At 47.2% G+C, this 25,017-nt stretch overlaps 1 protein-coding gene and 1 pseudogene across 5 annotated transcripts in view; both read right to left on the bottom strand.

Annotated features, from left to right (window-relative positions):
* The window catches only part of Osbpl3 (oxysterol binding protein like 3), a 176,727-nt gene that overhangs the window by 49,846 nt on the left and 101,864 nt on the right, over nucleotides 1-25,017 (bottom strand). For 3 of the 5 annotated variants that reach the window (XM_057766014.1, XM_057766005.1, XM_057766032.1), the window contains 8 exons: nucleotides 19,245-19,361; nucleotides 19,102-19,155; nucleotides 18,197-18,310; nucleotides 14,075-14,242; nucleotides 13,419-13,542; nucleotides 10,843-10,946; nucleotides 10,565-10,657; nucleotides 9,574-9,730 (listed from right to left, as the gene is read on the bottom strand). In XM_057766014.1, the coding sequence (XP_057621997.1) occupies nucleotides 9,574-9,730; nucleotides 10,565-10,657; nucleotides 10,843-10,946; nucleotides 13,419-13,542; nucleotides 14,075-14,242; nucleotides 18,197-18,310; nucleotides 19,102-19,155; nucleotides 19,245-19,361 (931 nt within the window). The remainder of the gene's footprint in view (nucleotides 1-9,573; nucleotides 9,731-10,564; nucleotides 10,658-10,842; nucleotides 10,947-13,418; nucleotides 13,543-14,074; nucleotides 14,243-18,196; nucleotides 18,311-19,101; nucleotides 19,156-19,244; nucleotides 19,362-25,017) is intronic. The other 2 variants (XM_057766024.1, XM_057766041.1) reach the window with 1 other exon arrangement.
* On the bottom strand, nucleotides 727-2,561 carry LOC130872190 (eukaryotic translation initiation factor 3 subunit D-like; annotated as a pseudogene).

Genomic DNA, 25,017 nt, shown 5'->3' with positions numbered 1-25,017 from the left:
TATGCCTGGTTAGACGTCTCCCCTCAGCTCCCCAGGATACCCACAGCTGTCCTGCTGGGTCCCTGGGGGTCCTTCCTCTCCATGGATACATAATTCCTCCAAATACCATGGGCATGCACCTGGCTGGCTCTGTTTTCCCAGGTCAACTGTTCTGCCTTTCAATGTCTGGCTGCCAGGGGGACTTTCCACCAGACTCGACAATTCCTGAAGGACAGAATGGGCACAGTCTGTTGCAGAGTGTACAGTCGGGAAGGCTGACAACAGCGCTCACAAATAGAGGGTTTGGCCAGCAAGAGCAAAGCTCTAGGTTCAGTTGCTAGCTCCCTTATCTTCAGGAAAAGGAGCATATAGCTAAGACTACAGTGGGCATAAGCAAAAAGAAACCCATACAGTCATTTCATTATCTATCTATCTATCTATCTATCTATCTATCTATCTATCTATCTATATACACACACACACACAAACACACACACATATATTAAAAAACTCTTCCTCAATTATCTAAAAAGAGGATCATAAACCATGTCACCTAAATTCATGTGTGGTGTGGTCTGTGTATGTGTGTGTGTGTGTGTGTGTGTTTTGAAACAGGGCCTCACTATGTAGCCTGAATTGGCCTCAAATGTGCATTCCTCCTGCCTCAGGCTCCCAAATACTGAGACTATCAGTGTGTTAAATTTCTTTCTTTCTTTTTTTTTTTTGAAAGAAACCAAACATTTATTCTTTATTCTATCTGCCTCAGAGAGCAGGAACCACAGACACGCTGCCCAGCTGGGTGGAACACACACGGGCACCAAGACGACTCATTTAAGTTTCTTCCTTTTCTTCCTCCTCCTCTTCCTCTTCTTCATCCTCTTCGTCCTCCTCGGAGCTGAAGGTGCCATCAGGCAAGCTGTAGACTCAGATGACCTGCTTGTTGGGGTCCTTGAGGATGAGGTATTTGCCCTCCTCTAGCTTCATGCAGATGTCAATGACGCAGCGTAGTATGCCCCAGGCGTTTTCTACGCTCAGGTTGATCTGGCTGGCAAACTCATTGGGCTTAAATTGCTGGGTGCCCAGGATGACATGGCGCAAGGAGTCTTTTACATGGTACCGGGACACATACCCGAGCTTCAAGTACTCAGATCCGCCAGCAGAGCACAGCAGGTCCTGCGGGCCAACTTGTAACTGTTGTTCTTCAGCTCGGTGGCGATGACAGCTCCGTGCTGAGAGTCCAACTTCTGCCGCCAGTCAACGCCATTACAGTGCCTGGAGTCCCACTCACTGAGCGTCTTGATGTTGATGAAGGACACTTCCCCATTGGCTCCAGTCATGACGCCATCGTGTTCAGAGCGGACGATAAGGTCGATGTCCTCTCCAAGCTTCCCACCTGCAGTAACGGTAAGCAACGGAGGCGATCTCATTCTTATCCATGTCGTCCTCCACAAATGGGTTTGGGTTGGGGAAATTGTATCTTTCTCTCCCCATTCTCAGGCATTGCTGGGAGAAGTTGTGGCTGATGTAGGTGGCCTCCATGGCCAGGTTGCGGGGTGAGTTGAAGGAATTGCCTTCATCTTGAGGGGGTTTCATTGGCTGTCTCACTCACAGTCAGGAGGTCGAAATCAGAGTTGTCCCTCTTGTCAAAGAAGAGTTTAGACCCAACTCTCTGCACAACAATGTCCCAAGAGTACACAGAGCGGGTGCAGCTCATCAGTGTGGCCAGGATGGTGTCAGTGGCAAACACATTGCCCTGCGTTTTTGCCAGCTTCCGGATGACAGGGTCGTCTGTGGTGGTGACGGTGTGGAAGATGCGCTTGATGCTCCGCAGAGGCTTCTCACTCAGCGTGGTGATGCGGTCAAAGGCTTTGTCATAGTACTCCAGCGCGCCACAGCACTCTATGTCTTGAGGCTCGGACACTTCCAAGTAGCGCATCTTCATCAGCTGAGGGAAGTCCATCTCCTCTTTCACCTCCCAGTCACTGCGAACCTCAACCGAAGAGTCTCGGGGTTTCTGTGACTTCTGGTCCCACTTCTGCCGCACTCCAAATTGCTTCTGGAATTTTTTTCTGCAAGCGAATTCGTTCTCTCTCTTTCTGCTTGGCACTCTTGAGCAGTGTCTGTAGATTGAACTGTACCATGTTCCGGCGGTCTTTGTCTCTGCGGAGGTTCCGCTGTGCAAATCGCATCTGGTTCCGTTGGTAGGCAGTCTTCTGTGTGCGTGCCATGTCCACCAGCTGGAAGCTTGTCTCGTCCTCCTCATGGAAATATGCATACTGACTTCCCCCACCAAACTGAGAGGAGTACTTGTTTGTATACCTCTTGTCCTGGTATGTGGCCCCTGTCCAGTCGGCAACCTTCCCCAGCCGCCGATCTCCTTTGCTGAACGGCTGGTAGGGCATATCCCAAAACTGCTCAGGAACGGCACAGGGACCCCAGCCCGAGGGGTTGTCCTGGATCACAGGAGTCATGAATTTCGCCATCTTCTAAAACTGCAATGGGCTCCGCGGGCCCGGATGGCGACAGATGGCACAGGAAGAGACTCCGAGATCTTCGGGACTCGGAGGAACCAAGACAGGAGGCAAGTGTGTGTTAAATTTCTTAAATGGCCTTAGACCCAGCCAAAGGATATCAAAGTGGTCACTTTTGGCCGATTCATGACTCGGAGCAGTGACTAGATTCTGCTCCCAGGAGATCATAATTACATCGCTAGAAACTGTGCTTGCTAGTCTATGTCAACCTGACACAAACTAGCGTTATCTGAAAGCAGGGAACCTCAGTTGAGGAAACGCCTCCATAAGATCCAGCTGTATGGCATTTTCTTAATTAGTGATTGATGGGAGAGCCCATTGTGGGTGGGGCCAACCCTGGGCTGGTGGTCTTGGGTTCTATAAGAAAGCAGGCTGAACAAGCCATGATGAGGAAGCCAGTAAGCAGCATCTCTCCATGGCCTCTGTGTCAGCTCCTGCCTCCAGGTTCCTGCCCTGTTTGAGTCCCTGTCCTGACTTCCTTTAGTGATGAACCGTGCTGTGGAAGTGTGAGCCAAACAAACCCTTTCCTCCCCAACCCCTCTTTGGTCATGGTGCTTCACTGCAGCAACAGAAACTGGGACTAAGACAGTGACTCTGACTCACCAGGGCATTTCCTGTGTCAGGGGTGTCTTCTTATTTTCTAACGCCATCCTAAACATATTAGAGACTGAAAAGCTTTGAAAAGGTATCTAAGTGAGTGTATTGCACCTGTGGATACGTTATCACAAACAAAGAAGACCAAGGTGCACAGAGCTACAGAGACCCTCAAAAATTATCCAAGCCACCCACCCCAGAGTATGACCCACCCTCTCCAGGCCCCATACCCTTACCAAATGGTCCTTAGCCCACGCTACTCAAGCTCCACCTGCCTCCTGAGGAGGTCACAGTGCTCTGAGACCTGCTGGGGCCACGCAATGTTTGCTTCAATCACTTTACATTGTCCAACACAGCTGCTTGACTTCATGAAATTAAAAATGAATGAAGTTTATACCCTGGCAATGCTGAAGCCTGCATGGGCAGCCCATATATGGCGGTTCTGTTGAACTTGTCCATATTGAGTTTCGTGGTCTAAGTTAATGAGAAAGTCTTCCAAGTCTCTTTTTCAAGAGGGCACCAGATCTCATTACAGATGGTTGTAAGACACCATGTGATGGCTGGGAATTGAAATTTGGAAGAGCAGGCAGTGCTCTTAACCACTAAGTCATCTCTCCAGACCCCAGCTTGTCTTTGTGGAAAAGACATATATTGGAAGGCTGCAGAGCGGACACTGTAGGTTTTGCTCAGTTGACTCTTCCCCTCCCCTTCCCTTCACTTCAGGATCCTGTTACTACATCAGGTTGTTGGAGAGGCTCTGAGAGCTTGGGACTGGGAAGCCATAGTGGATCATGAACTAGAGTGCTCATTCTCCCCGTGCTCCCTCCTTAGCAGAGAGCATAGTTATCAACGGCACCATGTGGTACAGCGGGGATAAAGTGTGTAGTAAGGCAAATGCAAATCCAGCTCCGTCCCTGAGGCTTAGTGGGGGTTTAAACTTTGGCGGAACCATCAGTGTCCAAAGCTAAACAACGGAATATGCGGGAAAGGCTGGCATCTCACTGTGCTTTACGGAAACAACAAGAAAGCACATGAGAACACAGGACCCAATGCGGTAGGACTCCATTTCTCCTTTCTGCATTTTTGCGCATGTATGTATATATATAGTTGTGTGTGTGTGTGTGTGTGTGTCTGCAAGAGAAAGAGTGAGAGCGCACATGCATGCTCAGGGAAACATCCTTTTCTGCCTTGCTTTTTTGGGGACAGGGGTGGGGACACAAAGGCAGTCTCTCAATGAGCCTGGAGTCTGGTTTTATTCTGTCTGTTGGGGACTTTTACACTAGGTTGAAGGCCAGCAAATCCAGACAGCCTCATGTCTCTGCCCGCCCCCTGTCTCTGCCTGCCCCCCCCCCCGTCTCTGCCCGCCCCCTGTCTCTGCCGGCCTCCTGTCTCTGCCCGCCTTTGTGCTGGGGTTACTTGAGATTATGCCCAGCGTCTCTGTGGTGCTGGGATCTGCACATGATCCTTATGTTTGTGCAGTAAGCATGCTGGTCACTACTGAGCCATCCTTCCAGCGCTTTCCTCCCTTTAATGGGAACCATGTGAATTACCCTCAAATGAGTAACATTCCTAAACTATCTGGGATGGTTTAATGATCTTTTTAATCTGTCTCTTCTAAGTTTCAACTCTTACGTGGTGCCCACACCACGTAAAATATTTTCTAATCAGTATTCCATTTGAACTGATTTAGATACATTAGTGAATCTTGCTAAATGATGCTACTTTTTACTGAGCATCTAGGTGAATCCAATTGCTCAACAAACAGTGAATTCTAATTGTGAACAATGCACAGACCGCCCTTCCCTCAGGTCATGAAGATGGTTGGCACCAACGTGACATATCCGGCTTTTCCTTCAAGGCTTCATGGCTCAAAACAGTTCAGAAAGTGACCATTCAGTTCCGATATAACACTAGAAAACACTCTGAACACAAAGGAATTCAAGATTGCCTTTGTTCTCATTTGGGTTTTCACATCTGTAAGTGAGAATTCTCTCATCCATAGGACTCCAGGACGTCTGCTTCTCTTCTGAGCCAGAAGACAGATGTCTCCTTCTGTGGTGGTTTGAATGAGAATGGCTCATATATTTGAAAGCTTGCTTCCCAGTTGGGGGTTTGTTAGGAAAGACTAGGAGGCGTGACCTTGTTGGATGAGGCGTGGCCTGTCCTGGGGCGTGGCCAAGCACACTCTCTGTTGCCTGGTGATTGTAGATAAGATGTTAAGCTCTTAGGTACTGCTCCAGTGCCACACCTGCCTGTCTGCCAGACGGTCATGGGTCAACGGGGAATGTCACAAATAACACTGAAAATCAAAACTTAAAAAAACTGACTGGTTTCCTTGCTGCAGCCCTTTCTGTGGATTTCCCTACCTGCATTTCCACATGTAAAACAAAGCAGCCACGGGAGCAGCATTTTCCAGGTTTTTTAATAACAAAATTCGCTTTGACTTTTACCCATCCTCTGAAATAAGAATCCCATAAAATACATTTGGGGAAATGTTAAAGCCAATACAAGCAGCAAAAACTGTGACCTTAAGGGTCGGTGCATTCCATTCCACTTGCTTACACGAGTGTTGACATACACAAAGCCAGAAATAGGAACCACGAAGAGCAGTCCAATGCACATCTAAAAATAAATGTACAGAAGAACTTATACAATGGGGATGGGTCTCTGCTGGCTGCCTATCATGTGCTCTACAAAAGCATAATTCAGATGTTTTCTGCTGTGTTTAATGGCACACAGGTTATGTGACATCAGTGCAATACTTGGCTTTAGTTCAGCTGCTTCAAAATAAGAGTCAAGAGACCCCCTTCCCCCCCATGCAGTCGCAGGACAATAGACAGTATCTGTACCTAGTCAAGACTCACACGGGGAGAAAGGCCACCACGGCTGAGTCTGAACGGACAGATATATGAGAGGACACAAGGCGCTAGGACTCAAGGCAAACCTGTGTGTGCATGGGCTTTCTTCCACGAGGCCCCTCTAGGGGTGCAGGAGAGCTGAGAGGGGGAGCTGAACATATGCAAATAGAATCGAAAGCCCTGGGGAGGGAGAAGAGCTGTCTAGGCTCCTATAAACCCAAGGCACTCTGGCTGTGGCGCCTGGTCTTTTCCAGCAGCACAAACCTTGACCTCAGTCGTATAAGGGACAACTCTGCAGCCTGATGGCTTCACAAAGACCCCAGAGCACAGCAGGTGGTGGGGAGGGTACTCCAGACCTGCTGGGAGGAGGAGACTACGGCAGGGAACCAGGATCAATGGACACACTCAGAATGGATGGCAGCCTCTACCCTGCTAGCAAGCTGCTTCAACAGTGTAGGGAAAACCCAGATATCCCCATGGGAGAAGGGCACCATCTCCTCAGCTTGAAACAGGCAGTTTGTGTCATTAAAAGGTCACAGAGTTTTAAAGATGTCTCCTCCCACAAATGCTAAAATGTCCTCATTGCAAGGACCTTCTAAAGAATGCCCATGAGGCACCTGAAGAGCTGGGAAGGAACAGCACAGCAACGCCTCAGCTCTCACAAACATGGGACTACAGTCCTGCTGGCCACCAAGGGGTGCATGTGGTGGCTAGCAAAGGGTTCTGCGCAAGAAGCCTGTCACAAGCATGACGTGGTGGCCTTATAAGCAATCTCATAACCAAATGAATTTTAGATTTGTCAGGAGAGAGAAAGAATATATATATATATATATATATATATATATATATATATATATATATTTTTTTTTTTTTTTTTTTTTCTGCAGGAATCAATAATATGAAGTGGAAGAAGTCTGGGGCAAGGAGAGGAAGCGCTAGTGGCAACGCTACTTGAAATGTTTTAATCAGCTCTCACTGTAACAATAATAGTCACAATGTGAATGCTGAAGAGAAACATTAGCAGAGGGGAGCCGCAAGCACTGAGAACTTCAGTTTCTGCCACTAAAATAATGCTCCATACATCCTGGACATTTAGTATACTTCCATATGCCAGGAATACATCTATTATTTCTAAACAAATGACACCGAGCCTATAACTTTGTAACTAGATATTGGAGACTTTTCTAACATTTGGCCTCCCATCTGTACAGACAAGGAGTGCACCCTGGCCTGGACCAGGCTGTAATTCAGCTTCAGGTTTCTTGGCATGTGACCCTTGGGCAACTTTGCTAGCCTCTGGTTTCCACGCAGGCAGCGAAGACTTTTCTCCCCACCCAAGTTTCTGCCAGAGTGAAACAAAATCGTGCATCTAAAGCACTCGGCAAACACCTGACAGGACACCTCGGTGCTCAGTGTGAGGTGCTATTATTATGCTAAATAATCCCCTATATGATACACCGTACTAAAAAGTCCAGTCCTCCCTTGTCGGACACGCAGGTTATTTCCAGCCAGGCACTCTATCCACAGGGCCATATGCAGTCGCACTCATGTTTACTTGAAATTTTTACTTTGAACTTGTTATGGACTTGAAGAACTTGGCACGCAGTACAGAAGTCCCTGTGCCCTGTACCCAGTTCCTCCCCATGGTAACATTCTACGTACTAACCACAGTACTATATAACCCCAGGACAGGGAGGTGAGGGTAATGGAATGTGCTCAGATTTCTTCATTCTTACATGCACTCAGCTGTACATACCTGTACGGCTATAGGTCAATGTGATCTTATCACATTGGCAAAGTCCTATATTCACGGCCTCGGTCGAATGCAGAACTTCCCATCACCACGAAGGTCCCTTTATAATTACATCCATGCTACTCATCCCCCACCCTGTTCCTAAACTCTGCATCTACTAATGTCTCCTTTCACTTTATGGCATTTACAAAGTGAAGCCACAGAGGTCGTAGAAATCAGCTACTTTCTTTCCGCTAATGTCCTCGAACTCTCTCCAGGTAGCTGTAGATATCAATGGTTTGTTTCACTTATTGCTGACTAGTATTCGGATGCATGGACACCACCTTTATTTAATTGTTCATTGAGTTGCTTCTAGTAATTGGCCAATACAAATAAATCTGCTCATAATATTTGCTTTTGTGGAGCTAACACAGAGGCTCTACCACTGAGCCACAGCCCAGTTGTTCCCCCATAATTGCTTTCACTTCTCTGGGTTAAATACTCAGGAGCACTGGTGTCGGGTTTTATGCAAGATATGTGTGTTGATATACAGCACTGCTAGGGTACTTTCCAGAATGCAGCACCATCTTCCATGGTCACCAGTCATGGATGAGAAAGAGTCATAACTCCATCGAGAGACTTCCTTCCCTTCAAACAGTGTGCAGGGAGGCCTTGGGGCAGCACCATTTGCATTTCTGTCCTGGCCAACAATGTCCAAGACATATTTCTATGTTTTGCTATGAGGGAGAATGCCAGAGTAGATATCTTCACATAGATACATGTTAATTCTTACAAATGGATTCTTCAAAGAGGAATTGCTCAGTAGAGATTGAAAATAGGTTGATTAAAAGCCATATTAATCCCCAAAGTACCAATTGATATTCCACTACCAGCACATGTATGCTTGACTGTAAAGTATGGCAGGCCTACCATGTCATATTCTCTAATACATGCTAGCCCATCCTTAGACGCTTAAACACCTGTACATGTAAGACCCAGAATACAATTAAGGCTGTCGTATTTTGTTTAGGGGGTAACGACAAGGACACAAGTCTATGTTCAAGACAGATGCGACCTTTAAAAACATTCTCCATTTTCAGCTGGCTGGATCCTTGGGTTCTGCCAGCTAGATCCCAAACCCTCACTGTCTCTTCCAAGAGGTCATAAATAATATCTTTGCAACAAGATCTACACTACTGAAGAAACAAATCAAAACGAGGCTTCTGAAAAGTCTTATCGGAGCAGGAAACGAACCAACAGAGACAGCTTCTGTAAGGATGCCCCAGGTTCAATCATGCACGGGACATGTGAACGAGAACTCCCGAGGGGAAGCTGTGTCTGCAGAGACGGACAGGCTGGTCAGAAACGCCCTAAGTGGGGAGACTGGAGCCGGTGGGTCCAGAGGCATAGTGCCCTGACATGGAATGACTCTAAACCTCCTAAACATTTCTTGCCAACCTTTGTATCAGATAACATCTTGTTACTAACAGACTAAAAAACAACAAACAAACAAAAAAACCTTTTAGAATTAATTAACTTAAAAGACCACAAGTTTCCATGAACCCACAAGCTAAGAATGTCATCAGAGAGCATCTTGAGCCGATGGAAAAGCTTCCCCCATCTCTCTGTTACCACCTCTCTGGTGTATCCTCTGATGTAGTTTAACTGTGCCTTGATTCTGTACAACTAGACAACCTCATGAAACTGCTTCCACTTTGGAATAGGGAGTTTGGGGTCACCTAGATCTGTGCTCCTGAGCCATGGTCACTCAGAATTGGCTACAAAATAAACTATCTATTATTCCCTTAAAGATGATAACCGTAGTTCTGTGTTGACAGACGTCTCCATCAAATGTTAGGAAGAAGGAAAACTCATTTACCTTTGTGGGCGACATGGCACAGGTCCTCCTGCATCTTGGAGAACTCGGATGAGGCTTCAGAACCATCCGAGTAAGACTTCTCTTCGCCCATGTCCAATGTTGACAAATTAGGATTGGAAGAGTGTAGTCTCACTGGGCCAGAAAAAGGTTTGGGGACCTAAAGTGACAGCAAAGGGAGAGGTCTCTATTCACACAAGAGCCTCCATGATTGGAACTGATTAAGGAGGCATCTTAGAGGTGCATCTTCCCACCAAGGGATAACCTTGAAGAAAACTGAAGGCAAACCCAGGAGGATGGTCTCCATGCCCCTTGCATCAGACACTACAGTGGGCAGGAAATCATCTGCTGTCTTGGAAATGACGGAAGCTTTAGAGCCATAGGTTGAAGTGACAGCAAATGTCCCCACATAACTAGGCTGTCAGAGAAAATCAGCTCCAGATAATTGTCTTTACTTGCACCTGGAGCTTCTAGAAAACAAACCCTTGGCTCATATTTGCATGTGCAATGTTCTTTACTCTGAAAGCATCCAAGTTCAACCCTGGAAGGGGCGCTGAGAGCTTGAAGAAAAAGGGCAGAAGGGCCGGTGGGACAGAGGCTCAGGCCTGCGGACTCTAGAAGATAGGCCCACTCTGAGGGATGAGAGTGACAAAGGTAGATCAGAGTATTGGGTCCTGGCAGCCACTAGGCAAAGCACACAGGGAAGGGAGTGTCATAGACAAGCTAGATGTTAAAGAAGAAAAGATCCCAAACCCTCGCAACAGGGGCAGTCCCTCCAATGTCAAGCCATTTTCCCTCAGGGAAATTCCCCCTGCCCTAGTATCCTCACGGCCTTATCCTTGTAGCCAGAGGTCTCAGTAACAGGAGTCATCTCTCCTCACAGGGTGCAGAGATGAACTCCGGAATGCTCACTTTTCCGTCCTGTTTGACTCAGGGCTCTGCTCTGCTGTGCAGCACCGCGAGGGAAGCCAGCGTGGCGGGAAGCAAAGGTTACCTGCAGTGTTCCTTTAGCATCTTTGCCAATAGCCCTGGACCGCCACCGCCTGTGTGATCGCTTTTCCTTTTTGGGACTTTCAAAAGCTCCACCCTTCGTTTCAAAAGAGGAAAGAGAGTACAGACAGTAAGGTCCACCAAAACTACCAGGAAGTGACCAAAGCCATCCCCTTGAGTTTGGCTAAAGCAGCCGGACGGACAACACCCCGCTGTTAGTCAAGTGTAGGGGACAAGAGAGGAGAAGAAGGCAGAAGGGGAACCAAAGAGCAGTAGGCTAACCTGGATGGCGTTGATGGCTGGGGCCGAGTATGTCCGATGCAGGACGTCCATGCTCTGTAAGAGCTGGCTCATTTCCAGCAGATATGCATGGCAGTGTGCCAGGTCTGTGGGAGGAAGGGCAGATGTTCACAACTGTCCACTAGCACCAGGGAGTACCAGGCTCTGTATCTGTGTATTTTATTTCCCCCTTTAAGATCCCCTCCCCCCCCCACACACACAGAAAAGGCCATAGATGATAGTGATTTATGATGTGGATCTAGGCTGCCTTGATTTAAATCCACTTGGTCAACTGTACCACATGGTCTCTGTACCTCAGTTTTCTTGTATGGGAAACGGGGACAATTACACATATAGCCATAGAGCTGAGCATTAAATGATTTGGTGTGTGCAGAGGGCTCAACAGTGGCCCACAGTAGCAACTGAAAACAATGGTCACTCCCACACCGCCGTTGCAGCATCCCTAATCCAGCGACAACAGGCGCTAAGCTGTGCTGGTATCCGGGGACCTGCCTCTGCAGATGGGCCTCAGCTGGCAGAAGAGCATGGTTAGAGACGACCCTAGTCACTAACTCAAGAAACAGCCCAGTCCACCGCTGACTGTGATGGTGTCTCTGCTGAGCAACAGAGACCTGTATGCTTCCACATCGTAGCTCTCAGGCTTCCAATGCACAGAATCCCCCGGCATGCTTGTGAGTCCACAGCTTGTAGGCTCTATCCCCAGTTTAGGGGGTCATACAACTTGTTCGGGCCTGGGAATTGGCATTTTTAATAAAGCCAGGCCAGCCTGCTGATGCTGGTCCTGGAACAAGCCTCTGGGCTAGGGCTAGTCGGTGGAGCTAGTAGGTGACAGCGATGGAGTGACAGAAACTGCATGGTCAGTGGGAGCCACATCCCATGTGGCACAGCAAAGGCTGCCACCGACAGCTTTGTCCACTAGTGCCTCGAAATGAAGGACATCCTTCAAAAACTCTGCGCGTGTGTGTGTGTGCGCGCGCGAGCTGTGGGCATGCGCATGTACGTGTGTGACAATGGACAACCTTTGGCCTTCATCGGGCTCTCTATCAACTTGGTTTTCCAAGGGAAGGTCTTTCACTGGCCAGAATCTCCCCAAGTAGTCTGAGCTTGCCTGGCCCCAGGGATCCATCCATCTCCAGCTGCCAGGGCGGGGATGCCAAGTACACACAGCCACATCTGACTTCGTTTGTGGGTTCTGGGTACCAAACCCAGACTCTCGTGCTTGCACGACACGTACTTTATGAACCGAGTTCTCTCTCCAGCTCCCAACTTAATTTTAAATTGTTTGCTCCAGGCCTCCCCTTAGACAATTAAATCTGAACTCTCTATCCCTTTAGGCATCTCGGTCTGCTTCCCCGGCTGAGCTGTAGCTGATTGTGGTTGAGAACAGCGAGTCACCTTGTGGAGGAGTGATTAATCCTGTCTCCTCGTCAGAGTCAATCAAGGGGCGTCGGGAACAGGGTCATCCGGGTGGTACCCCAGGCCAATTTAAAAGGCATATTTGGGACAGAAGCGTAGGTATGGGCACCCTCACACTTTAAAGGGTCCAGATGGCTCAGCAGTTAGGTTAAGAGTGTATACCGCTCTTCTAAGGGACCCACATTGAGCAGCTCACAATCACCGGCAACTCTAGCTCCAGGGGGACCTGACGCCCTCTTCTGGCCGCTGCGGGCACCTGCATTCAGACTCACCGCCCTCTCCCAACACAAATAGACATAACTGAAAATAAAATAAGATCTTTAAACGCTCTCTCCATGACTCTAGTGTACAGTAGTCGTGCTGGAGAACGCTCAGCTGGGCATTCTCCATCTGGCCGCTTAGACTTAACCAGTGGACACCGGCTCTTCATTGGGTGTAGTGGAATTTCATTTGTTTTTTTAACAAATAAAATTTGCCTGAAGATTAGAGAGTAAAACAGCCCCATTGGTCAGCCTTACAAACCAGGCAGTGGTAACACACACCTTTAATTCTAGTAGACACACTAGTTTGCCATAGAAACTGGGCGGTGCACGCCTTTAATCCCAGTGGTGCAACCTTTAATCCCAGCCCCAGAGAGGATTATAAAACGGAAGGAAACAGCTTTCTCTCGGTCTTATCCTGAGATTTCTGGAGGCAGGATCACTACTTCAGACTGAGGAAGTAGTAAGAGCCAGTGACTGGCTGCTTTGCTTTTCTGGTCTTGAGGTTGAACCCTAATTTCTCTCTCTGAGTTTTTATTAATCATGCTTCAGTTAGGTGGGCAGCAGAGTCATTTTTGACACTTACAAGACTGTGAGTGAGCTGACAGTCCCCACCCGTGGGGACACGATTTGCGACCCCAGGAGGAATTCGTGCATCCATCCCAGGACTAGACTAGGAAGCCTGTCTGCATCCGGGTGAAGACACTAAGCTCTGTGGGGACAGCATGTTGGCTAACGATGACGAGGCCTTCATTAGCAAAGCAAGGGATAGAATACAGATGAGTGACCACAGCAGGGACACACACGCACGTGAAGGCCACGCCAAGCACGCATGACCCCAGAGCCAGGGCAGAGAGCAGCGGAAGGGTCAAACAGCTTTACCTCTGGAGCATTTTTCCATGTCCTCGGAAGACTGTAGCCAGAATGGAACTCGTGTGTCACCACCAGAAGAAAATGACAAGTTGCTTCCAGTTTGAAATGAGTTCTGCTTCGACAGACTGCTACGCTGCTCATGGACGACAAGAGCAGGTTAGAAATCAAAACAGAGCGCGGCAGGGAGAGCTTCTAAGGGAAAGGATAGCGGGGCGATTTAGGCAGAACCTTCTAGCAAAGGCCCCAGGAAGAGACCATGATACCTGTCTATCACCCGACTAAGCCACACCAGGCTCCACGGCCTTGGGTGACAGTCCTTATCTTCTCCTATGAAATGGCGATACCATAGTGAAGATATGTTGGAAGAGTCTGCAATATTGTATGGCTGTACGCATGCTTAATTAGATGCAACCAACAGCCAGGGAGACAAACCAAAGTCACTGTGGCTGAGAGAAAACCCAAGCCTTCAGGAATCTCCTTGCTTGAACTGCCTACCTTACTTAATTCATGCTAGTTAGATCCTGGGTCAGACCCGCTGGTCAAGAGACTAGTTAAACACCACCCCAACTTACCCTGCTCCACCCACAAACCTTCCCTCAGACGCACTCCCAGAATGGGCCTCTCTGTTCCCTCGGACTTGGTCTTGGCACCCAAATCATCATTACCTTCCTATTGGAAATGGAGTCGAACACTCCTGGGGCAGAATCTGTGATCGTGGGCCCTGGGAAAAAGTGACTGACGTCCCGGGGAAACATGGCAATCTCATTCTGCCGGTACATTCTGTGGTGGCGGAGCTTGGATACCCACTCATCAAAAACTTCGTCGGACTTCACCTACGGGGTGTTGAGAGATGTCAAAGAGAGCCACTTGCTGAAAGGATCAATTATTAATCAATGATTAATCAATTATTAAAATGAGGCCACTCCAGACCTGCTCTTTTGGAGCTGGTGCACACGGAAGAGAAGAAATCCCGTGTACTGCCTTGGTTTACATCTATGTGGAGAATACTTGGGGAAGAGGCATCGTCACAGAACACATTCTTGTTTCCTTTGAGATGCTCTAGCAGTCATGCAAAGAGGGCCAGTTTTATTAAACAACAAATAAGCTAAAACCCACATTTGTCTCTTGAATCATTTCCAAGTTCTCGAGCCTGAGACTTGCACCCCCCCCCCCCCCGCCCCAGAATGTATCAACTCTGTTCTTCATTTAAACTCTTGGAACTCAGACTTTGCGGCCAGACTGAACTGGAATGAAGTAGGGAAGACCCTGAAACACTGGCCTGTATTCATCTACCCTGACAAAAGATGCATGGCCTAGAAGTGGCTGTTAACATATGTGAGCGTTAGCCAAAAGGGCATTTTTGCCATTTGCAGATAAAGAAAAATATCTGACAAAGCATTGTTGAGTATTGTTGTTGTTGTTATACGCAAGTTTATCCATTCTCTCCATAAGTGAGGAAATGTAAATTTCTACTTTCCAGAAAAAAAATGTTTATAATTAGCAATTTTCATTTAAAAAATATTTTTGAGACAGTGTATTGCTATGTAGCCCAGACTGGCTTCAAACTCACTATGTAGCCAGGGCTGGCCTCAGACTTACTACACAGTCCAGGCTGTACTTCGACTTGAGCTTAGGAAAAACCCTTCTGAATGCTAAGATTACAGGCATAACACCACGCCTGCTATAATAATTTTTATCAAGAAACAATTCAAATGCTCATAAAAGTGTTAATAGGAACATAGCAGCCACGTTTATACTATAGACATTTCTTAAGTCAATATTTTTGTGTATATAAGAGATCTTCATAATTTCAAAGTGAAAAGTGAATTACCTAGACATGAGGATGTAGATTCGTAAAGCTGTCATTTAAAATAACTCAGAAAGGTGTGTGGTGGGTCAGCGGCCTGCCAGGCCAGCACTGGGATGGTCAGTCCTCAGACTGCAGCTGGGACGGAGGGCAGGCAGATAGACAGCAGTGGCAGTATTAGAGAATCGAGACCCTGACTCTGTGGTGTTAGAGACGCCTGAAGATGGAGGTTCCTCCTTAGCGCCTGTCTGCAGGGAGCCGCAGCACAAATAGACACACATCTGTCTCCTCTGCACTGTGAGCTCCTGAACGGATTTCATCCCCCAGATGTACTGAAGAGGGACTTTATAAGAATCTTGTCATAGTCTCAATGTCCTTTATCATAAAGGAGTGTCACGATCCAAAGGAGGAGCAGAAGGAGAGTGAGCACGAGCAAGGAACTCAGGACGGCGAGGGGTGCACCCACACACTGAGGCAATGGGGATGATCTATCGGGAACTCACCAAGGCCAGCTGGCCGGGGACTGAAAAAGCATGGGACAAAACCGGTCTCGCTGAACATAATGGACAATGAGGACTACTGAGAACTGAAGAACAATGGCAATGGGTTCTTGATCCTATTGCATGTAATGGCTTTGTGGGAGCCCAGGTAGTTTGGATGCTCACCTTAATAGACCTGGATGGAGGTGGGTGGTCCTTGGACCTCCCACAGGGCAGAGAAACCTGCTTGCTCTTTGGGCTGAGGAGGAAGAAAGACTTGATTGGGGGAGGGGGAGGGAATGGGAGGTGGTGGCGGGGAAGAGGCAGAAATCTTTAATAATTAAATTAATTAATAAAAAAAAAAGACTGAAAAAAAAAAGAATCTTGTCATCCTTGTACTAATCAACTCCCCAAAGGCCTGACAAGCCAGTGCCCAAAGATTTCATCTTGACTCATCTTTTATTGGTTAAACAAGGAGAGGAACAGGCACAGCTAACCCCGGTTCTATGATAGGCCTGCAGTAATTCCAGGACTCTGGCTGGGTGCTTTCTTAACTACTCTTTTGCCCAGACTCCTCAGGTGTAAAATGAGAGAGAGAATCAAGTCAGGAGTGGTGACACAAGCCTTTAATCTCAGCACTCATGAGGTTTGTGAGTTCAAGGCCAGTCTGGGCTATACATCCAGACCCTGTTGCTGGGGGTGGAGTGGGCAATTAGGGATAAAGAGGGGTAGGAAGCCTGCAGCTAACAAAAGGCCCACATTATAAGCCAGAGTTGACACTCAGGGATGAACGAGAAACCAAGCAGCACTTACACTGAGTCTCAGAGAAAACTCTGTCTCATGGCGTCAAGTCCAGTGCATCTTAGTCTGAGTCTTTAAAAAGCAGACCTGAGTGATCACTTCATTCTGCTAACTAGAACTGCCGATAAGCAAGGATTCATTACTTCCCGACCATGTGAAAACACAGAATGGCGTCACGGGACCAATACAGGAAAACAACATCAACTCTTCCAAAAGAGATTAACCACGGACGGCTGGCAGGGGAGCAGTACATTCTCTCAACTATTTTATATAATTTTATATAACTAGAGGGTTTTCTCTCCTTACTTTGCCATAGATATTTTACTTGGGAGATTTTCTCTTTCAGGGGACACTTGGAAAGACTTGGAGACAGTGTGGCTTGCTACCACTAGAGAAGAGACGCCACTGGCACCCAGTGGTAAAGGCCTAACCACAGCACCCAGGACAGTCCCACAGCAAAGAATCACCAGCCCACGGTGTCAGTGGAACTGCTTTACACACTGAACTAACCCAGAATGTGGGCTTGGATTGGGGGCAGATGTGAGACCTACACATAAGGAGAGGACAGGGACAGGGGAGAACCTTGGTTTTCCCAGCCTCAGTCCCGTTCCCTAAGCATCAAGCAACCCTGCCCAAGCAATTTTCAGTTTATCTCCAGCATTCAGGCACTGACCAATAATTATACAGAATAATTCGTCTTACTAAACTTACTGTCCCCTAAGGAATTATAGCAAACATTATAAACCTATGAGCACGACCCTGCACATGAACACTGGAATCACCCTTCTTTCCTTCTCTCCCTCCCTCCCTCCCTCCCTCCCTCCCTCCCTCCCTCCCTCCCTCCCTCCCTCCCTCCCTCCCTCCCTCCTTCCTTCCTTCCTTCCTTTACTTTTGGTAAGGTAACAAAACCAAACCAAACAAACAAAACCAAGATTTTTCAAGAATTAAATGACTGGTCAAAGTTGAACAGTTAGTAAGCAATCCAGTAAGAACTGATGGTGCCCTGGGCATGATGTTGTAACATCACTCACCTTCAGGAGAAAGACAAGTAGGTAAAAAAGCTTTGAGACTTAAGATTTACAAACTCCTAGTTTAGGAGAAAAAAACCTGATGTTTCCCTACAATATGAGGATTTTAACAAAGTCACAAATCATGGTCCAACACAGTAAACATTATACTTCAGGGAACCTATTTTAGTCTAGGGTAGATGGTTCCATATATACTAAAGGCATACAGCCTTGGGGAAGGGGCACAAGAAGGTGTCTTTGCTATTGACTGCTGTCACTGGGGAGGAGTGGTAACATTTGGGGAATGGGGACAAGGACTTTAACTCTTTGAGCCGTGTGAGAGACAGTCCTGCACAACCAAGAAAAAAGCTGGCCCATCCTAGCATCAATAGCATCCCTTAGGGACGCTTTAGGAACAAAGACTTCCTACATGGTGAATAGCTGTCCCCATGTCATTACCAGTCGCACGGTAGTGGACAATCCCATCACCGTAGAAAGGCCTCTGCACAGCCAAGCTGGGAAAGCAGTACCTGAACCTTGGCTACTCAGGAAGCAGAAGCTGGGGACTGTTGGAGCCCAGGAGTCTAAAGCTAGGCCAGGCAAGATAGCAAGACTCTGTCTCGGACAACTCCACAACCAGCAAAAGCCCTGGTGGCAGCTGCTCGGTGGGAGCCGGCCCTGGCTGGGGCTCACCTTCAGGTGATAGATGTGCTCCTCAGTGTCAAGATCGATACACTTGGACGACTTCTTCACGGACATCACTGAAAGGCCCACATCAATGCAGCCATGCAGCTTCTCTCGCTCAATCTACAGGAGCAGGAGAGGGTTATCTGAGAGTCACAGTAGTCAAGGTGGTTGTAACAACCTCCCTGGTCCCCTCCCACCTCATCTTGTTCATGCACCAATGATGGAGCCCTCCATGCAAGCAGGACCCAGTTAAGAACTGCACATGGGTGGCATTCTTTCTCTGCAAGGGAGACACACTCGCCTCACACCACAGAAGAGGGGGCTGAAGGGCAGAAGCTAAATAATGAGTTTTCATAGTCAGGATACAGGGCAGTGAGAGGAAAACACCATGAGGTGACTCCAATGCAAGAGCCATTACCTTCCCCTGGATTAGTGTCTGTTGTCAGTTCATTCATACGTGACTTAAAAGGAAGGGTATAGTCGAGAAACTAAGACCAGAAGGGCAGGGAGAGAGGAGAGAAGCGCCCTATGAGGCAGGGTTGCTGGTCACTCAGAACCCTCCAGGACAACTTCTTAGGGTTAACTCCAAGCAGAAGTCCACCTTAACCATGGCTTTCTCCATGAAGCCCCCAGTCGCCAGAAGAGGGGAAGGACAGTTGGCACATGCTCTGTTCCTGTAATTAGCTAAAACCAGAGCAGGCCTATGGTACCCAGGATGCCACCCTGCACCTTCTCCTGGTAGTGAATGGAGCCCACCTAGATCCAGAGCTAAGGCAGCAGGGATCAGGGTGTGTGGAGAGGGCTCTGTGCCACTTGGAAAAACCACTACCCACAGAGAACTGCGGCTCTGGGCACACTCTAGCAGCCTGCACACTTCTGCAATAGCATGCTGGGCCAGGAAGAAGACTTACATCAGTTTGGCTCTTGGCATATTTCAAGATTCCTTTGTCCAGGTAGAAGAATCTCTGTGAGAAGCAAACAGAGTTTAGTAAGATGTACACGCTAACATTCCTCCTCATCACCAACTTCTAACAGAATAATACCGAAGTCGTACCTTGTGCCAGCCTTTCAAGGGCCACTTCCTCTTTTTCAGCAGAAATCCTTTCTGCACAGGCGGCTCCTGGGTGTACGTCATCTCCCCCCTCAGTCCTTCCACCACTTCCCAGCTGTCCTGTTCCAATGAGAGAGCACAGGCTAAATGTCACTCCTTTACGAGATAGTAACAGGAAGCAGCAAGCTCCTGGAAAAGCATCCAAGACGGAGAACCTGACAAGGTTCGATAGGAAGAAATTAAATCTAATGCCCATACATCTCTTGGACTTTATAGATACAATGCTGTAGTTTAATGGCATCAATTTTTTAAGCTCTTTTTCTTGAAGAACCATTTCCTTTTTCAGTCTTCTTTGAACCTCGGCAGCACAGCTGAAGGGGAGGATCTTACTATAAACGCTATTTTCGTTTGCCTTCATGTCACCATGCGGTGACTGTTCAGCCAGGAGACATCAGCTTGAACATTAATTGGAAGCCACAGATGTCAGGATGGAACTATATATGTCTGTGCACGTGTGCATATGTTAGGGGCCACCTAAAGAATGGCTGAAATGTGGGGCTAGAGAGATGGCTCAGCAATTAAGAGTACTTGCCGCTCTGCCAGAGGACCTGAGTTCAGTTCCCAGTGCCCATATCAGGCAGCTCACAACTGCTCCAGCAATGTGACCTCTCTTGTAAACTCCACAGGCACGACACGTGATACACACTCACACAGATACATAAACGTGAATAAAATCTTTTGAAAGGAAATATCTGCAAAAACAGATTGCAGGGATTGGATACAAGCTAGTAACTCTTGCAAGCTGACTGGAAATAATGGTTCAGGGTAAGTGTCTTCAAAAATACTAGGGGTTTAAGTAGCAGAAAGATCAGAAAGAGAGTTTGGTCACAAGTATCTTCACCCTTCCCCCAGAAAAATTTTACACACCCACTTCTTATCCAAGAGACTTTCAGATATGCTATAATCCCAGAACTTGAGAAGCGGAGGCGACCGACGTCATAGAGCAACAAATAATAAAATGAATGCTAAGAAAAGCAACAAAATCCTTGTATTTTGGGCCTCGATTCTTTTCAGCTTTGATGGGGCACAAATGGCTGCTTTAACTGGTCCTCTATCATTGGCTATTGAGGTCATGAACTGAACACAAATTTAAAAAAAAAAAAAAAAAAACAAAGAGAAAAACATTAAAAATTCTGAAAATTTCTTTAAAATACTTAAATCATTGCTAAATCTCCACAAGATAACCCCAGAACTGATAGTATCCTTGTAAATATGATAGATGGTTATGATGGTGATGATTAATTAGGTCATAATATACAGAGAATACACATAGACTAGAATACAACTTGAAGAGTCTGAATACACACTATATATGTATATGTATATATATATACACACATATATATATATATATAATTTCTCACATTGGGTAATATAGTTTTGCACACATAGGATTCTAATATTTCATGTAAACACCCTGCTCTGAGACAAAGTTCCAACCCTTGGGCAGATGGTACTGGTAGAGGCCACAGGAGTTCGACAGTGAGTCTGGACCAGCCCCAGGGAGCAGGGCAGGTAGCGGTCCTGCAGGGCTCTTTTCCAGGTTTCCCAGAGCACAACACACCATCTCTAGCAACAGGATCCTTCCCAGCATTAGCAACTGAACTCCTTGGTAACCTGCCTCTTATCTGAGCCCTTCCCACTGTGACTGGAGATGAAGATACATCCCAAGTTTTTTAAATAATCACTGTAGGTATCTCAGAATCTGGAGTTCTAAAAGGGATTTCTTCAATGGAGAAAAAAAAAGAAGGGGGGATATTTGGTGTTTAATTTAGAGAAACTTTTTGACATGGAATGAGATCTCGCCATAACCATCATCAACTGTTCAGTTGTTCAGGCATGCCCAGACAATAACTATGCCTATTCAATGATGAGCAGCACATGGTCTTTCACGTAGAGCACCAAACAATCCTGCTCTCATTTACTTCCCAAGCCAAAAACAGGAAACAGCAAGCTCTGGGAAAACCATCCAAGATGGAAAACCTGGCGAGGTTCTATAGGAAGAAATTTAAATCTAATGTTCACACATCTCTTGGACTTTATAGATTCAATGCTGTAGTTTAGCACAAAAGTTTCTGTGTCCCTCTTCCAGAGAAAAGTAAGCCTTCATCCCCACAATTCCATCACACCAGTATTCTGCCATTCTGGCCAATGACACCCCTTTACTCGTGGTAACATGTATGAGGTTTCATTATCCCTACAGAGAAGGTGCCCCTTGAGAGCACAGAGGGTCTAGCATACTTCACTGTTCCTCCTGTCTTGTGAACAGCAGGCACCTGACGAAAAATAACTGCAGTCTTGGAACAAAGCTACGGGCTCATGTTCCTGGAAGACTGTAGTGTGGAACACATTTGAAGTGTGCCCAGCGTCCCTGGGCCAAATGACTTTTTTCAAATTAGATACAACCGATCCATATTTGTGAACAATGGGCGTGTGTTGGTATCATTACATGAGAATCCAAGGGCCCAGTTCTCTGGAAAGCGCTCCAGGGGATCAGCCTTTGGGAATTGTGTCTTCAGCCTCCCAAACAGAAGGCTACCTGCAGAGCACTCCAGCAGAAGGACTGGACACATCTATTTCGTCCCTTCAATTGTGCTCAGTGCAAATGTCAAGAGGGAGCAGCCATTACTGCATACTTGTCAATCTTGGGGGACGGCAGAGGCCGGAGGAGTAGATGCCATCTTACCTGCCACTGAATGGGAAAGGATTGAATTTCAAAGGTGGCTTTTTTTAGACCCGAAGTGCTCCACAATTCTACATGTATGGCTTATTCCTCCCAGCCAGCCGGCGTGGAGGGCAGGGGGCTAGAGTAGGGTCCCTCGCTCTTCACGCCAATGAGCCAGAAAGGGTTTGCAATTTTTCCCCCTGATAAATGTCATCTTTTCCCCCTCATTCTATCTACCTCCTAGGTTTGAAAGCGGTAGCAGGCTGGAAAAGGCAGATTTGCACCACAAAGAAAAGGCAGTCTCTCCTTGGTTAGAGGAGAAGGCATGGAAGCTTTCCCCTGGCTCCATATTCATTCAAATGCTCAGTAGCTAATATCACAGTCTACATAATGTGAGCTGACACACACTTAGATTATCATGCTTAACCCTTGCATAACTCTTCAAGGGTGCGTTTACTAGGGTTCTTGTTTTTTAAATGTAGAAAATGAGGAAAAGAACTGAATAAATTCCTTGATATAGTAAAGCTACCAAGTGGTACCCTGCATGGCTACCTATGAGTTTATTATTATGCTATCATTTTAAAATGGTTTTCCTTCTATACTTAAGATGTGTAAATCCCAATGGTGAACAAGGAATAAATCCTAAGGGGTAAGGAGACAGCGGTGGGTAAACCCTGGGACTGGCTCACCTCTTGAGACAACTGGAAGGAGTTAAGAAGCATCAGGCCTGCTCAGAGTTCCTAGGTCTCTGATCTCACAGGGCTAGCAAGTGTGTAAGAAACCAGCCCATGCATCTAATGCTGCTGACCCTTTGTGTACTTGCTCCTTCATGTATGGAATCTCCTTCTCTGGTGAGTTTTCATTTCTCCCCAAACCTCTGCCTCCCTGAAGAAAGTCCCCTGAAGTCAGCCAGTAATAATACAAACCCAACTCACACGGCCTGCTTGCCAAGCTCCAATGTGGGTTCCTTGTCTTACTGTAACCTCGTTCATGATCATCTGTGTCCTCTGGAAATAACAGCTGAACAAGCCTGAGAACAGGAGTGTACAGAATGGGCCCTGAGTGCCCACAAGGTGTGGTATTCAAGAGAATTGCTGTCCAGAGCAGGAAAAAGGGGGGGGGGGGGGGGTGGAATCAGATGTGGACTGGGAAGATGGTTCCGTGGATGAAGGTTGTTACTATCAAGTCTGAAAACCTGATTTCGAGTCCTGGAAGCCCAAAGGGTGGAAAGAGAGAACAGACTCCAGGAAATTGTCGTTGGATCTCCCTTCATGTGCCAGAGCAATGCATGTATGTGCATGTGCATGCATGAACACACACACACACACACACCAATGTAATAAAAATAATTTTGAGATGCTAGTGTTCCAGGCTAAAGGGATGGGGAGAGACACCTGATGCCCTCCACATACCATGCTGATTTGAAGGTAGGGCACACACCTTGAGTAAAATAAATACCTAAGACACTACATGACAGATTTGGGCCACCACAGAGACCAAGGTCCTGCAGTGGTTAACTCTGCTGACTGAGTCCAACATGCCTGGGTTAACGTCCCATCCTTCATGAATCAGGCTGAAAGGTCATCTTGAATATGAGCTGGAGAGTGAACCAGCTGGGACGTCTCAAGACTTCTGCTAAAGCTCAGCGGAAGCCGGTCTGGCAGGCGTCCGGCATTGAATTCAGGCGATCTTACAGAACATCTAAGTGCCAAAGATAGAAAACTGCTTTGTGATTAGAAAGGCAGCGAGGCATTTATTCACGCTCATGAGTGGGCCAAGTTCATTTCCATAGTGCTGAGTGCACGGGTTGCAAGCGTTTCCTTCCAGCACAGCTGTGTGCACACCGCACAGCTTGCGGCACCTCGCGCGTGCGCAGTCTTCGGCTACGCGGGCTGTGATGTCAGAAATAGAAATGACTGAAACGTCCATTCTCCCCGCAGCTGTGAAGTGTGGAGCGGGATCTGGCAGGGCTGGACAGTAGGTTGTTCTAATTAGTCTGTTATCAATTTACCAAGTTTTTAAAAATCAGAGGGCAATGTCCAGCCTTAAAACACGTGGCAGATAGTTACACCCATCATTAATGAATTTCAAGGCATTTGTGATCTTGCAGAGCCTATCAAGAAAGGCTAAAGGTCACCACCATTACCGTTCATAATTTTTCTATGGAAATACTTGTCAGCAGATTGCCAATTAATAGAACAATCGCTTTGATGTCAGACCAGCCATGTGCTTAGACTGTAATCACTGAGATAGAGCCTGAGTTGCCTTTTGTTAAAAGTCTTTCTCTCAGCCAAGGTTTTACGAGTACCAACAGGTCAAAGGGCAATATTTAAAATAAATAAATAAATAAATAAATAAATAAATAAAAACAGTTGGAGGCAGATTGGTGTGTGAGGTCAAATAAAGCGAAAATCCCCAGGAGATCCTGTAGACGCACATCGCAGTTCACAGTAGGGGAAGGGCTGAGCTTTAGCCGCTACTGCTGGACCCTTTCCAGGCTGTCTTGAAGAGCTCCAAGGGCATGGACTCCAGGGAGAAAACCAGGACTAATGAGCAGGAGTCACAAGACCCTGGAGCCCAGCTCTCCCGGAAGACCATCTGGTAGCAAGTCAAAAGTGCCACAGCTACTCTGGGAAAGAGCACTCCTCAGTCCTGGGAGTGCTCCATCAGAGGCTAACGGCCACCAGGCTAATGGGGGTGCTCCATCAGAGGCTAACGGCCACCAGGCTAATGGGGGTGCTCCATCAGAGGCTAACGGCCACCAGGCTAATGGGGGTGCTCCATCAAAGGCTAACAGCCACCAGGCCAATCGAGGTGCTCCATCAGAGGCTAACGGCCACCAGGCTAATGGGAGTGTTCCATCAGAGGCTAATGGCCACTAGGCAAAGAGGACAGAAAAGATGCTACATTTGAGAGGAAGGTCAGACTAAATGAACTCTAAGGACTAGTCTAAATCTTGTCAGAAACTCATGCCCTGTGAGGCACAGCTTTAGTGACGTCATCTCAGGTGGACACACGGAGATGAGCACCGGAGAGCCCACTTTGATTCTG

This window comes from Chionomys nivalis, chromosome 1 (genome assembly GCF_950005125.1).
Source record: "Chionomys nivalis chromosome 1, mChiNiv1.1, whole genome shotgun sequence".
In the NCBI taxonomy this organism is placed as follows: Eukaryota; Metazoa; Chordata; class Mammalia; order Rodentia; family Cricetidae; genus Chionomys; species Chionomys nivalis.
This window is presented reverse-complemented; position numbering and strand designations above follow the sequence as displayed.